Source organism: Mustela lutreola, chromosome 7 (genome assembly GCF_030435805.1).
Source record: "Mustela lutreola isolate mMusLut2 chromosome 7, mMusLut2.pri, whole genome shotgun sequence".
In the NCBI taxonomy this organism is placed as follows: domain Eukaryota; kingdom Metazoa; phylum Chordata; class Mammalia; order Carnivora; family Mustelidae; genus Mustela; species Mustela lutreola.
Genome location: NC_081296.1, coordinates 66,484,408 through 66,497,914, shown reverse-complemented (window position 1 = coordinate 66,497,914; position 13,507 = coordinate 66,484,408). Strand labels below are relative to the sequence as shown.

Below are 13,507 nucleotides of genomic sequence, written 5' to 3'. Positions count from 1 at the left end.
GAAGAAATCAAAGAAACTAGAAAGTTATTCTGAACTAAATGAAAATGAAGGCTCTACATACACAAATGTGTGGGATACAACTGATGCAGTACTTAAGAGTGAAATTTACAGCATTAAATGTTTATACATAAAAAAGTAAAGTCTAAACTCAGTAATCCATGCCAGGTGCCTTTTTTTTTTCTTCCTGTAAAGGCTCAGATACTATCTTAGGCTTTACAGGCCATACACTGTCACTTTTTTTTTTTTCTTTTTAAACAAAGAATGTAAAAAATAATTGTAGGTCACAGGCCATACAAAAATAGGCTGTGTACCAGATTTGGCCTACGGGCTGTGTTTAATCCACTTCTACCTGAAGAAACCAGAAAAGGAATAAACTAAATCCAAAATTAGCAGAACGAAGACAAATGGAAATCAGTGAAATAGAAAACAAATGAACAACAAAAAAACACCCCAGAAAAACCAATGACTTCAAACACCAGTTTTCTGACAAGACAAACAGCATCAATAAACCTCTAGCCAGCCTAGTGAAGTGAAAAAAGGGGGAGGATGGGAGACATAAATTACCAATTATCAGGAATGAAAGAGGGGATTATCATTACAGACCCTACAGAGAGTAAAAGAGAATATTTGAAAATTTAGATGAAGTAGAAACTTTCTAGGGAAGATACCAACTACCTAAACTCACTTACTCAGAAAGAGACAACCTGAATGTCTCTGTCTAGGCCCCTGTGGCCCCTGGTGAGTCTGACCAAACAGTGGAGGATGAAATAATACCAACTGTACACAGAATCCTTCAGAGAATGGAAGAGGAGAGAACACTGTCCAACTCATTTATGAGGCCAACATTACCCAGATATTAAAACCTGCCAAAGACATAAAAAGGGAAAAATAAGTTGATTTTCTTCCTTAAAAAATAGAAATAAAGGTAAGAAGGTGGTATATTTATGAGCTTTCATAAGTTAAATGCAACAGAGTAAAACTGGTTAGGAAACAGCCACAGTATATGCCAACCACCAGGTATCAGTATAGTTATTATTCTCATTTTCTTAAATGGGGAAAGGGAACAGAGGGAGAAAAGCAGGAAAAACCTACTGCCACTATTTTTTATTTTTTAAGCTTGAAGGCAAGTGTTCTGATTCAGATTCTCTCTTACTCTATAGCCTTTCTCCAAGAACAGGCCCAGCAAATGTAAGAATGGATTTCTACCCATACCCAAGCCAGGGGACAGTGGGAAGCTGGGTGCTCCACAGTTAATACACAGTTTGGGAAAGCTGTCTGCTGAACTGTGAAAGATTTCCTTGGGTCTGTACCTTGACATAGCTTCCTCCTTTATCTGAGACGAGGGCCACGCACGTGATTTCGTGGTGTCTGCAATATTCTTGTAGTTCCTCTTGGGACTGAAACAAACACAACATGTGAGGTAAACACAGAACGCCTAGAGCAGCTTCAAATAATTAAGGAGACTGAAAACATGGTGTCCAACGGTATTTTCAAAGTCACTTACTAAACATGCTGACTGTAGGAGCTGTAAGTATTAAGCCAGAAGAGTAAGACTTCAAAGGAGGTTTAATAAGACCTTGTTTTTCTTACTTTCACTACTGTCCTCAGGGACCATGGACAGTCAAAGTGCATGGGACACAGTAACAGGTTTTCAAAATCTTCTGGGCACCTGGGTGGCTCAGTTGGTTGGGCGACTGCCTTCAGCTCAGGTTATGATCTCAGAGTCCCAGGATCGAGTCCCATATGGGGCTCCCTGCTCAATGGAGAGTCTGCTTCTCCCTCTGACCCTCCCCACTCTCGTGCTTTCCAACTCTCTCTCCCTCAAGTAAATAAATAAAACTTAAAAAAACACAACCTTCAAATCTTGGTGGAAGGTGCCAGAAATTGTAGAGTATACACACATACAACAAGAAGGCCTTTGAGGAAAGCCAAGAAAACACAAACAGTGGACGGTATAAAGTTCAAGTGAAGCATCAAGCCATCAAGCAGAGGAGCAGAGATGTCTGCTGCTGGGCAGGACTGAAGTCACGGTTTCTGGAAGAACACTGCTCTAACAATTTATGAAACAAGGACACCAATGAAAGAGGATGCTGTTCTGTCAAATGACTGAAAATCTTTGCTCAGCATGCTGGTGCCAGGAGGTTTTCTCTAACCGACACACAAAGACGGACAGCAGCAGCTTCTGAAACCTTCTGGCAGGTGATATGGAAGGAGAAGGGGGGCAGGGGAAGGTTCTATTTCCCTGGGAGGCTCTTCCTGCTCTGGGGCGCCTGGGTATGAGTGAACTGGAGTGTATGCCCTTCTGTGATCTGCTGGTGGCAGGGGAGACAGTCTCCCCAAACCCTCCCTACCTTTCTGAAGGACTGGTGGGTTCACGGCTGCTGCTTTCCTCACTTCCATCTGCAGAGCAGGCTGCTGTGGGAGGTCTGAGGAGAGGCAGCCACCCACAGAGGCTCAACACGAAATGCCTTTGGGAAATGTACAAGCCTAGATACTAGCCCTGCAAAGACATCCCAGCCTCATCCCTGGAACCTCTATGTTTGCTTCTATGGTCAAAGGAACTCTGAGTTATGGATCTTGAGACACGGAGATGATGTGGATCATCTGGTTGGGATCAGTGTAATCTCAAGGATCCTTGTGAGAGGAGACAGGAGGGTCAGAGGTGGAAAGACAAAAACAGAGGTCAGAGAGGAAAGAAGATGCTACACTGCTGAGTCTGAGGGTGGAGGAAGGGCCTACGAACAGAGGGATGCTGGAGGCCTCTGGGAGCTGGAAAAGGCAAGGAAATGGATTCTGCCCCTCAGGCCTTCAGAAGCAACTGGCTCTGGCAGACACCCTGACTGGAGCCCAGTGGGACCAGTAGCAGACTTCTGAACCCCAGAAATGCAAGACAACCAGCATGTATTATTTTAAACCACTGAGGTTGTGGTCTTTTGCTCCTGAAACAATCAGAAACTAACACAGGAAGTAGTCGAGTCTGAGGGAACCGTACTCTAAGGCTGGAGAGGCCCACCTGTCACTGCAGCCGGGACTGTACCCACTCCACTCAGGGGCACTCTGTGTCTCATTACCTGTGACCAGTCATACATGATTTGTGCCGTGATTCCTGCAGACCAGAGCTTCTGGGTGAGGTTGATGGCCCGGGACATGGACATCTGGCCAACACTTACAATTAGGAGGTCACAAGAGCTGATTGTAACCTGGATCAGAAAGAGAGTGGTGACATTTAGAGGAGCGAGACTGTGGGCCTGTAGGTGGGACCGGCACCAGGAGGGAGGCAGCACTCAGTGAAGACAGGCAGCTCGAAATCTTGTAAGCAACAGAAGTCTGGGCTTCAAAATGACATCGTCAACATCATCATAGAAAAAATGACAGAAACCTCTTATGTTAGTCTTTTTACACTTCAGCTATCCTAAGCCATGAGGAAGATACCCTTTTCCTCTGAGAAAACTGCTCTTGTCTGAAACAAAAAGGATAAAGAACCATTTACAGCTCTGTAGAGCACAGCTGGATTTCTGAACAAGGGGCTTTGAAAGACCTCTGCCAACAGCTTCACTTCACGTTTAAAGGGTACATCAAAGATGAGGTGAGCGAGGCCAGGCAAAGACAGATGAGCTGTCTGAGGTCCCCCAGTGAAAGGCTAAGGACTTCTATGCAAGGGTGGACGCCAAGTCCTAGACTTGTCTATTACGACCAAGATAACCTCCCAAAGCCTCAGTCCATTGTCACATCCAGGGCTCCACATACAGGACTCTAAAATGAAAGGCCACCCAGAGCCCACTGGAAAGCGGGCAGCCAAACTGGAACTTACAGGTTCTTCCATGTTGAGGATCGCCACAGAGATCTTGTCTATAGCTATGCTCACCCCAACAGCAGTGGGGACTGGTCCCAGAGCCTGTGGTCCTCTAAACTGGGGAATCTGGGAAGAGAGGCACAGCTATGGTTATGAAAGAGAGAAGAAACCGTCCTCACAAGCAAAGTGATGACTGGAGGGTGCACACACTTGTCAGCAACTTACCATCAAAGGGTTCAACCAAAACTACGTACGTGTGTAGTAGGGAGAGTGCCAGTGAGAGAAGAGAACGAGGGGCGAGGGAGGGCGAGATGGAAGTACGCACACGTGCCGACTTGGGAAAAATGAACAAATGCTGCACCTAGAGCTGCACTGCCGACCACGGCAGCCACCTAGTCACATGTGGTTTGGATATCTGAAATCCGTCTAAGCCAAACTGACATGTGCTGGGTATTAAATACACAGAGGTCACGAAGACTCAGAATGGAAAAAAAAGAGGATACAAAATAGCTCACTAATCATACTGAGATGTAGGATTACATGCTCAAGTAGTATTTGGGGTATATTGGGTTAAATATACACTGATTGCAAAGGCTTAGAAAAAAAATGTGAAATAGCTCAAAAATTTTGAAAATTTCAGGGCTCCTATGTGTCTCAGTTGGTTAAGTGTTTGCCTTTGACTCAGGTCTTGATCCCAGGGATCGAGTCCTGCATTGGGCTCCTTGCTCAGCAGGGAGCATGCTTCTCCCTCTGCCTGCTGCTCCCTCTGCTCACGCTCTTGCACTCTGACAAATAAACACAATCTTAAAAAAACAGAAGCAGAAACAAAAACAAAACCTTTTTAAAAATTTGGACTGTATGCTGAAACAACATTTTAGATACTTGGGTCAAATAAGATCATTAAAATATCTTTTTATTTGCTTTATGTCCCTAGATAATTTAAAATTACATGGGAGGGGGGCTCCTGGGTGGCTTGGTTAAGCATCTGCCTTCGGCTCAGGTCATGATCCCAGGGTCCTGGGACTGAGCCCCGCATTGGGTTCCCTGCTCAGTGGGGAGCCTGCTTCTCCCTCTCCCTCCCGCTTTGCCTACTTGTGCTCTCTGTGTCAAATAAATCAATCTTTAAAAAAAAAAAAAAATTACATAGGTACGTTCTGATTCTGGACCAAGATAGGTAGGAATGCTTTTCTCTACTCCTCCCTCTAAGTACAGCTAGAAATCCTGGACATTATTTATAAATCCAACAAATTAGACTATGAAGTGAAGAGCGGGTACACACGGGTACAGGAACTGTAGAATCGGAGGGAAGCACATGCTGACAAGCTAGAAATGCCAAGGAGAACCAACAAAAGGCCCCCAGGAAATCTGCTCTCTCTGGCCAGAAGACCAAGAGAGGGGCAACCTGGCAGGGCCGAAAGTGTTTATAACACCCCCGCCATGCTCCAGCCAAACACCACAGGAAGAAGCACAGGCCTACACCCACCAGCCAAGGCTGAGTGGGGGCCCACATCTTTACCCAGATGTAAGGGACCCCCCTCTATAGACCATACGGGAACCAGGACTTTCTTACCTGCCTAGAGTAGTGCCCCCTACCTCTCTCCACCCAAACAGTGTAATTGGAGGCCAGGAACCGAAGGATGACAGACCCTCACCTCCGCCTAAGAAGTAATAAGGCCACCCTCCCTGTGGGGATGGTGTCCAAGATGGCTGGCTGAGTGGGAGGCTGGAACTTTCCCCGCTCTCCAGCAGTCTCCTGCTACTTCTCTCCCCCAACTCACCATAGTACCAGTACTGTGCAGGAAACAGGAACAAGGCACCCCTCCCAGTGTTGAAGCAAGCAGGGTAAGGAAACTGAATCTTTACCCTCAACCAACAGTAGCAAGATGGCACCCCCTACCCCCTACTGGTGTGCTCTCAGGGGAGGCCTGCTAAACCAAAAGATCTAGCTAAGCTCTGGAGTCTCCTAATACTTAAAATACCCAGGGTAGGGGCGCCTGGGTGGCTGAGTGGGTTAAAGCCTCTGCCTTTGGCTCAGGTCATGATCTCAGGGTCCTGGGATCGAGCCCCACATCAGGTCCTCTGCTCAGCGGGAAGCCTGCTCCCCCCACCCCCTCTGCCTCTCTGCCTACTTGTGATCTCTGTCAAATAAATAAATAAATAATCTTAAAAAAAAACATACCCAGGGTACACAGTGAAAATCACACATCATGGCAGCTACCAAGAAGATCTCAAAATGTTTAAGAAAAGACAATCAACAGATAACAAAAACAGGATGACACAGATGTTGGAAACCTCTGACAAGGATTTTAAAGCCACCATCACAAAAATGCTTCAGAAACAAGCATGACGAACAGGCTTGAGTCCCAGCCCCCCAAAAAGAAAGGCTCAGCGGAAAAGTGGAAGATTAAAAAACCTCTGGATGGGCTCAATAGCAGAATGGGGAAAACGGTGGAACTGAAGATTAAACAAGAGAAACTATTCAGTCTGAAGGAGAGAGAAAACAGACTGTAAAGCAAAAGGCCCCAGAACCTCAAGGATATAAAAACTTAAACATTTGTCATCAGAGTCCTAGACGGTGAGAGCAAAAAAGAGGGTGAGACAGGAGAGGTATTAGAATAAAATGCCTGAAACATGCCTTTACTGGTCTGTGGGGAGGGTGGTCTCGTTACTGTTTGGGTGGAGGTGAGGGTCTGTAATCCTCTGGCTCCTCCACTGACACTGCTTGGGGGTTGGAGGGCACTACCCCAGGCAGGTATCAAAGTCTTAGCTTCCACTCAGTGTTCTCAGATGCCACCGTGCTAGGGCTTGGTGGGGGGTCCCCACTGGAGAAGGACATAAACCTCTAGATTCAATAAGCTGAGATAATCCTGAAGAGCATATATCCAAAGAAAGTCACACCAAGACAGGTCATGATCAAATGTCAAACTAAAGACAAAGGAAAAAAATCTTTTTTTTTTTTAAAGATTTTATTTATTTATTTGACAGAGAGAGATCATAAGTAGGCAGAGAGGCAGGCAGAGAGAGAGAGGAGGAAGCAGGCTCCCCGCTGAGCAGAGAGCCCGATGCGGGACTCAATCCCAGGACCCTGAGATCATGACCTGAGCCAAAGGCACTGGCTTAACCCACTGAGCCACCCAGGCGCCCCCAAAGGAAAAAAATCTTAAGAGCATTGAGTGAAAATCAACTTTCCTACAGATGAAAATTCAACACACATTTCTCATCAGAAACCAGAAATCTGAGTGAACTACACTCAGATTTGGACAGTTGAAGCAAAAAGCCTAACACTGTCTGATGTGGACCTCAATGTATGGAGAGGAAATATTTAAGACAATTATATTACAAATGGCAGGATGGGTATAAGGACTTCCAGCAGGGAAAGGTTCCATACTTCATTTGAAGTAGTAAAGGTCAGCATCCATGGGTCTTTATGGTTAGTGAAGAGCTCTGTATCATGATTGTGGTGGTGGTGACGAGACTCCACACACGATACGATGGCAAAGAGGTACACACAGAGTGTACCCGGTTGTCCTGTCTGTGCCCTGGTTCTGCTATTTTATTACAGTTATGCCAGATTTAACCATTCAAGGAAACGGAAAGGTACATAACATCTCTTTGTACTATCTTTGCAACTTCCTATAAACCTGTAATTTTGTTTTCCCCAAGATTTTATTTATTTGACAGATAGTGAGTGAGCAAGGGAACCCAACCAAGGGGAGCAGGAGAGGGAGATGCAGGTTTCCCACTAAGCAGGGAGCCCGATGTGGGGCTCGATTCCAGGACACTGGGATCATGACCTGAGCTGAAGGCAGATGCTCAACAACTGAGCCACCCAGGCTGAGGAAGAAAGGAAATTAAACCAGAATAAATCAACCAACAAACACAGGGTGAGCCCTCACCAGCAGGTCGTATCTGCCACCAGCTGCCAGGATTTCCGATACAGCCCTCTGCCTGCGTCTGATGACTGCCGCAAACTGGAAGATGACTCCATTGTGCTGCTGTACCTTGTATACCAGGCCCAGATTGATCAAGACCTGTGAAGTGCAAGCCCACGCAAACAGGTCAAGGACACAGCTTTACATCAGTAGCATCAGAGCAATTGGGAAGATGTCTAAGGACAGCCTGCCAGGTGAAGAAACTCTGCTCTCTTCAGGAATCATCCCTTGGCTGGAGATAACTGGCATCATCAGATTCACTGTACTACAGGAAATCACGATGCTTGCAAGGACATTGTGATTAAAGCCAAAACTGTTACTAGAAATCAGAAGTTCCAAAATGGAGAAAGCAGTGTTCTGGGGGAAGAAAATGCGTCCCAGCATTAACTCCAAAACCCCATCTCCCACTGGGCCGGCAGCACTGACCACCCCCCCACCAGGAGAATCCAGCGGTTGCCGAACCTGCAACTTGATGCCAAGTTTCTTCAACAGCCCAACAATCTCTTCTAGGTCTTTTAAGCCATACTTCACCAGTTGGGCAATGCCTGTTTTCTGTTTTATTAATGAATTTATTGCTGGCGTTAGATCCTGCAAATCTCCCTTCTGCTCAATAAATTTGTAGAGTCGACACAGCTGGAAAGCAAGAAGCACATTTAGCTTTGGATCCACGGCAGGGAAGAGCAGGGATTTTCTGCTCAGAGGCCATTTTAACCTTCACTGGGAACCTGACTATGGGTTATCCTTTTCCAGCAATTTCCAGTTAGTACCTCACTGGAGTGCTTTGGGCACCTACTCCCAGTGAATGCTGCCCCCAGCAGAGCAGCCCCTTGTACTAGCTGAAGCGCCATGACGAGATTTCCAAGCCAGTATTGGTCCTCTTTACCCTCCTCATTCTCATCAACCTCTGTTCCTGCAGACACAGAAATGGGGCTCGAGGATAGAGTGGGATGGGCACGCAGAAAGACGAAGTCTGACTGGTTCTAGTTCTACTCAGAAGTAGCCAGAAGTCCCTCTCCTCCCTTCGCTTGAATAATTTCTGTTTGGATGTGTCAGCCCCTTGATCCTTCCCTCCCTCTGGGACTCACACCTCCATCCCAGCTCCTGGCTGCTGCACCCATCGTCTTCCACATGAGGACAATGGCTAGAGACGATCTGTGGGCCCGGCCCAGTCCCTGGCATACAGCAGGGGAAACAGGAAGTAACTATGGTCATTGACCTGAAAGAAATTTCCACTGGAGCTCCCGGGAGTTAAACAAAATTATAGCTATTTTAAGACTATATAAGCATAACCTGGTTCAATGATAAGCTGGCGCATGGAAACAGCTGAATAAAGACTCAGCTTAATTCAATTTAATAATCACACACCACATGTATTTTTTTTTAATCCAAAAAGTAATGTCATCTCAGTATCTTTCCTGTATTAAATGGTTTTCTTCTTAAAATTAAAAACTCTTTCTTCTCAAACTTTAACATTAAATTACCCCATTAATAAACTACCAGAAGCACTAGAGTCGTTATCTCCGGATCTGTGTCTTCACCCCATCATCAACAAACTCCAGGTGACTCTGGACAAGTCACGACATCTCTCTGGGCCTGAGATGCCTCATCTGTAAAATCAGAACACTGGGCCAGGCACTGGCTTGCGATATTACTGCTTCCTTTTCTAGTATCTTCAGAGTTTCCATTTTTAAAAAATGACAGCACTAAATGCCTTTATTAGGTGCTAATCCTTGCATCTTTAAGCTATCCAATGTACAACTTTGAAGCAATGCTCATCATCAGATAACCAGAGATTCAACAAAAAGAAGCTGACATTTGAAAATGCAGCTGAGGCAGCTATCATGTACAAGTGTGAAATATATCTGAAATGCGACATTAGTTCAAAGAACCTTCTGGGCTTGAACCTTCAGGTAAGGAATCACCAGACTGGGCAGTTTCTGGAGCAGATTCTTTGTGCTATTTTTACACGGAACTATTTCTGCTCACAGCTATGTGCTATGTACATGTCTAGAGGATTACGTAAATACTGTGCTTCCTATCAAAATATTTTATCACTGGTCACTTTGGGTACCATTAATATCTCCTCCAATATTTAACATCTTTTAACCTGGCTTAACTTCTAGAACTCCTAGGCTGTGTGATCTGGTTTACCTTCCCTGCCTGACTGCAGGTTGACTGCTCTGGGCTGCAGTCTGTGTGTGCAAGTTTGGTTAGAGAGCCAAGGGTAGACAGATGCTGCACGGATCCCCCCAGGGCTTTTTAAAGGCCAATATGAATTAAGTTGAAAGCAGCCCATGGACTCTTCAGCTGACTCCTTTATGTGCCTTAGCACTGTGCCAGCCACACTGTAGGTGTCCAAAAGAAAGAGTGCCTCTGCCCGGCCCTGTGCAGTCATATTTTAACCTATCCTATACATGCATTTGATGATCATCACAGGTCATGTAATGGAGTGCCCCAGCAGGGTTAGAGAGGTTGTGGGGAAGTTTTAAAGAAGTAGTTTTCTTATATAAATATTCAGGGAAATGTCAGAAATCTCTGCTGTCTTCTGCTATCTAGTGACTCCGTGAAGTTTGGGTCACCGTGCCCAAGATCAGAGACTAATGTGATGCCTGCTCAGAGAACAGGACAAACTTGTTTATACCACGAGATAGTCCTCACTGCCACTGGGATCAAAGCCAGATTTTAGGAGTGGGAAATGTACCGGAAAAGCAGGAGCTTTAATTCAACTCTGACATGCTGGAAGTTCAGCGGGGGTTGGGTAATGGGGGAAACCCAGATGGATCTGCAGAGTTTGGTGCCTCATCCCAGGCCCCTAGGATCTATTTCAGAAGAGAACAACTAGTACTAGACCCGCTTGCTCAGCAGGTGGCTCTGGAGGGCAGAGCAGCTGGTGATCAAGAAAGAACAGGCTGATGACCCCACGGTGAACAGCAGTGTGGGTAGGCAGGCTTTGAAGCCAGCACTGGGCCCTCTTCCCCTGATCCTCTGAGGCTGCCATGGAACCTATGAACCCTCAAGGGAAACCTGTTTGTAAGGCACTGGGGAGCAGCCCCGCCTCACTGCCTTGGAGATCAGTGTTGTCCAGAGTTTCAGAGAAAGCTGCGATAGCGCCATCACTGGGTACTTACGCTATTAGACGACAAAGACAGATTACAAAACTTGGCTTCCATTTCTCTCCTCGTCAGCTTTTCTGTCTACCGTGGAAAAGAAAGGGAACAACAAGAGTCACCAAATTTGGCACTGAATGTAAAGATACGATCTCCAGGCCACTTCCGACAAGTATATACCCTCCATTTTGGAGAAACTGCTCCAAATCATGAAGAATGGATTAATACTGTGACTAAAGAAAATTTTTTTCTTCCAATTCACATAAAACAAACATTTTTTTTTTAAAGATTTTATATTTAAGTAATTTCTACACCCAATGTTGGGACTTGAACCCACAACCCCAAGACCAAGCGTTGTACACTCTACTGACTGTGCCAGTCAGACACATTTTAAGACATGTGTCTTAAAATACAAAAATTCCTGACATAAAGAATTAAAAGGGGGAGGATGCCCTTGCTATTCAGCTAAAACCATTCAGTGAGGCAATCTAGAACTGGACAGGTTGAACCAGGGGGTTTCTGTCTGGATGGCGAGGAAGTAATGGATTCATGTCCTTCTACCAAAAGCCACGTGCTGACAGCCTCTGAGCACTTTGTCCCACGCCAGCAGATAGGCTTTGGCTGCGAGGTATGAGCAAGGATTACGTGATGCCCCTGTGCATAATCCCTGGGGTTCCTGCCAGCGTCTGATGGACACAGTGTGTCTGCTACTGCCGAGCAGAAGCTGCACTTCGGGGAGAAAAGCACCATGAAGAAACAGTAAAACTGGGGCCCTTGATGTGCATCTGCCAGAGGAGAAAGAAGCTATTTCGGCTTTTTGAGGTCCAGAAAACAGTAGGCCTGGGGTGCCTCGGTGGGTTGGTTAGTTAAGTGTTTGCCTTCAGCTCAGGTCATGTTCCTGGGGTCCTGGGATCGAGTCCTGCATCAGGCTCCCTGCTCAGTGGGGAGCTTGCTTCTCCCTCTCTGTCTGCTGCTCCCCCTGCTTATGCTCACTCTCATGTGCTAAGTAAATAAATAAAATCTTTAAAAAATGGGGCACCTGGGTGGCTCAGTGGGTTAAGCCTCTGCATTTGGCTTGGGTCATGGTCTCAGTGTCCTGGGATGGAGCCCTGCATCAGGCTGTCCGCTCAGCAGGGAGCCTCCTTCCCCCTCTCTCTCTGCCTGCCTCTCTGTCTACTTGTGATCTCTATCAAATAAATAAATAAAATCTTTTAAAAAAATCTTAAAAAAAGGAGAACAGTAAGCCAGCAGACTTCCACTATCTGTTCTGCCTTAATCATAGACCATTTGGCACTATAGGTGATTGAACCTCCTGGATGCCCCTTATTTATTATAAACACAATATTTAACATGAAAAGAAATCAGGAAAGATACATATTCACCTTCATCCCAGCACCATAACACTACTGAAAATTTTCAGTGGTTCCCCTCCAGGCTCTGTGCACTTACCGCAGAGGACCTGTACACATACTGGAGAGCAGGGAGTACTACGACGAGGCTCAGTTAGGAAGAGTAACCGAAGGGCTGCTGCCCAGCACCACAGGGAACAGGAGCTAATGGAGGCTCCAACCGGGGTCCAAACCACTCTCTCCCGATTCCACCGAAAAGCCCAATGACAACATCTATAAATGACTTTATGCATAAGCACAGGTGGACTGGAAGAATTAAGGGGAGGACCTAAGCCCTTTATTCTCAATACAATCATTCCCTCCAATTGGTTTCTTTTTTTACTTTAGAGAAATGAGGGAAGGAGATAAAACTCCCAATTCAGTTCTATGGTGACATCACTAAGAAAACACTTATGAACTATTATCATTCTTCAATATCAAGTGAAAGTAATTAAATGCTTACCACGGCATCATACAGAATAACATAGACTTGACTGAGTTTATCTTCTGGGATTCCACAGTGTAAGAGGATTGCTTTCAATAACATGGTATGGTTCAAGTAAATACTATAATTTTTTTCCTAGGATACAACAGAGAAATTAATTAGTTTCATCGTAAAAACAGTATAGCACCAAAGCTGGCATCTTATCACGCACTTACCATCCAGGCAGGCGATTGTGGCAGGACTGAATTTTGGCATATTGCCTTCTAGTTTTTTTTCATAAGCATTCCTTTTACATTGTCATAATCAAACACTATAGAATATAATCAAACCTTTCTTTTTAAAAAAAAGATTATTTATTTGTCAGAGAGACCACAAGCAGGGGGAACAGCAGGCAGAGGGAGAAGCAGGCTCCCTGCTGAGCAGAGAGCCCGATGTGGGACTCAATCCCAGGACTCTGAGATCAGGACCTGAGCCGAAGGCAGAGGCTTAACTGAATGAGCCACCCAGGCACTCCTCAAACCCTTTATTATATGTATCTAAACCACTCTGGTGTCCAGCTGTGGTGAAAACCTGAACGAGTTCACACAGATAACAGCAAGGGAGCGGAGCTGGTTCATCAGTTACTGCTGTTGACGATGGGCCGGAGGGACGACTGGCTAATGGGCAAGCATTCAGACTAGTGAGCAGAGCGCTGGGCTGGGTGCAGTGGGCTCTGCCCTCAGCAAGCATGTGTCGTCTCCCCTCGACGGCGGTGAGGGCAGAGGGGCAGGCTCCTGGGGCAGAAGGGGTGCCCACGTTGGCTGGGAAGGCAGCTTTTCTAGAGGAGGAACCCTGTGAGAGGC

General features: G+C 45.9%; 1 protein-coding gene across 6 annotated transcripts in view; it reads right to left on the bottom strand.

Annotated features, from left to right (window-relative positions):
- The window catches only part of EIF2AK4 (eukaryotic translation initiation factor 2 alpha kinase 4), a 107,840-nt gene that overhangs the window by 15,775 nt on the left and 78,558 nt on the right, over positions 1–13,507 (bottom strand). For all 6 annotated transcript variants that reach the window (XR_009355511.1, XM_059181134.1, XM_059181136.1 and 3 more), the window contains 7 exons: positions 12,684–12,800; positions 10,854–10,919; positions 8,188–8,358; positions 7,690–7,824; positions 3,812–3,919; positions 3,072–3,200; positions 1,311–1,397 (listed from right to left, as the gene is read on the bottom strand). Coding sequence is in view for 5 of the 6 variants with exons in the window: in XM_059181134.1 (XP_059037117.1) it covers positions 1,311–1,397; positions 3,072–3,200; positions 3,812–3,919; positions 7,690–7,824; positions 8,188–8,358; positions 10,854–10,919; positions 12,684–12,800 (813 nt within the window). In the remaining variant the exon portion in view is untranslated. The remainder of the gene's footprint in view (positions 1–1,310; positions 1,398–3,071; positions 3,201–3,811; positions 3,920–7,689; positions 7,825–8,187; positions 8,359–10,853; positions 10,920–12,683; positions 12,801–13,507) is intronic.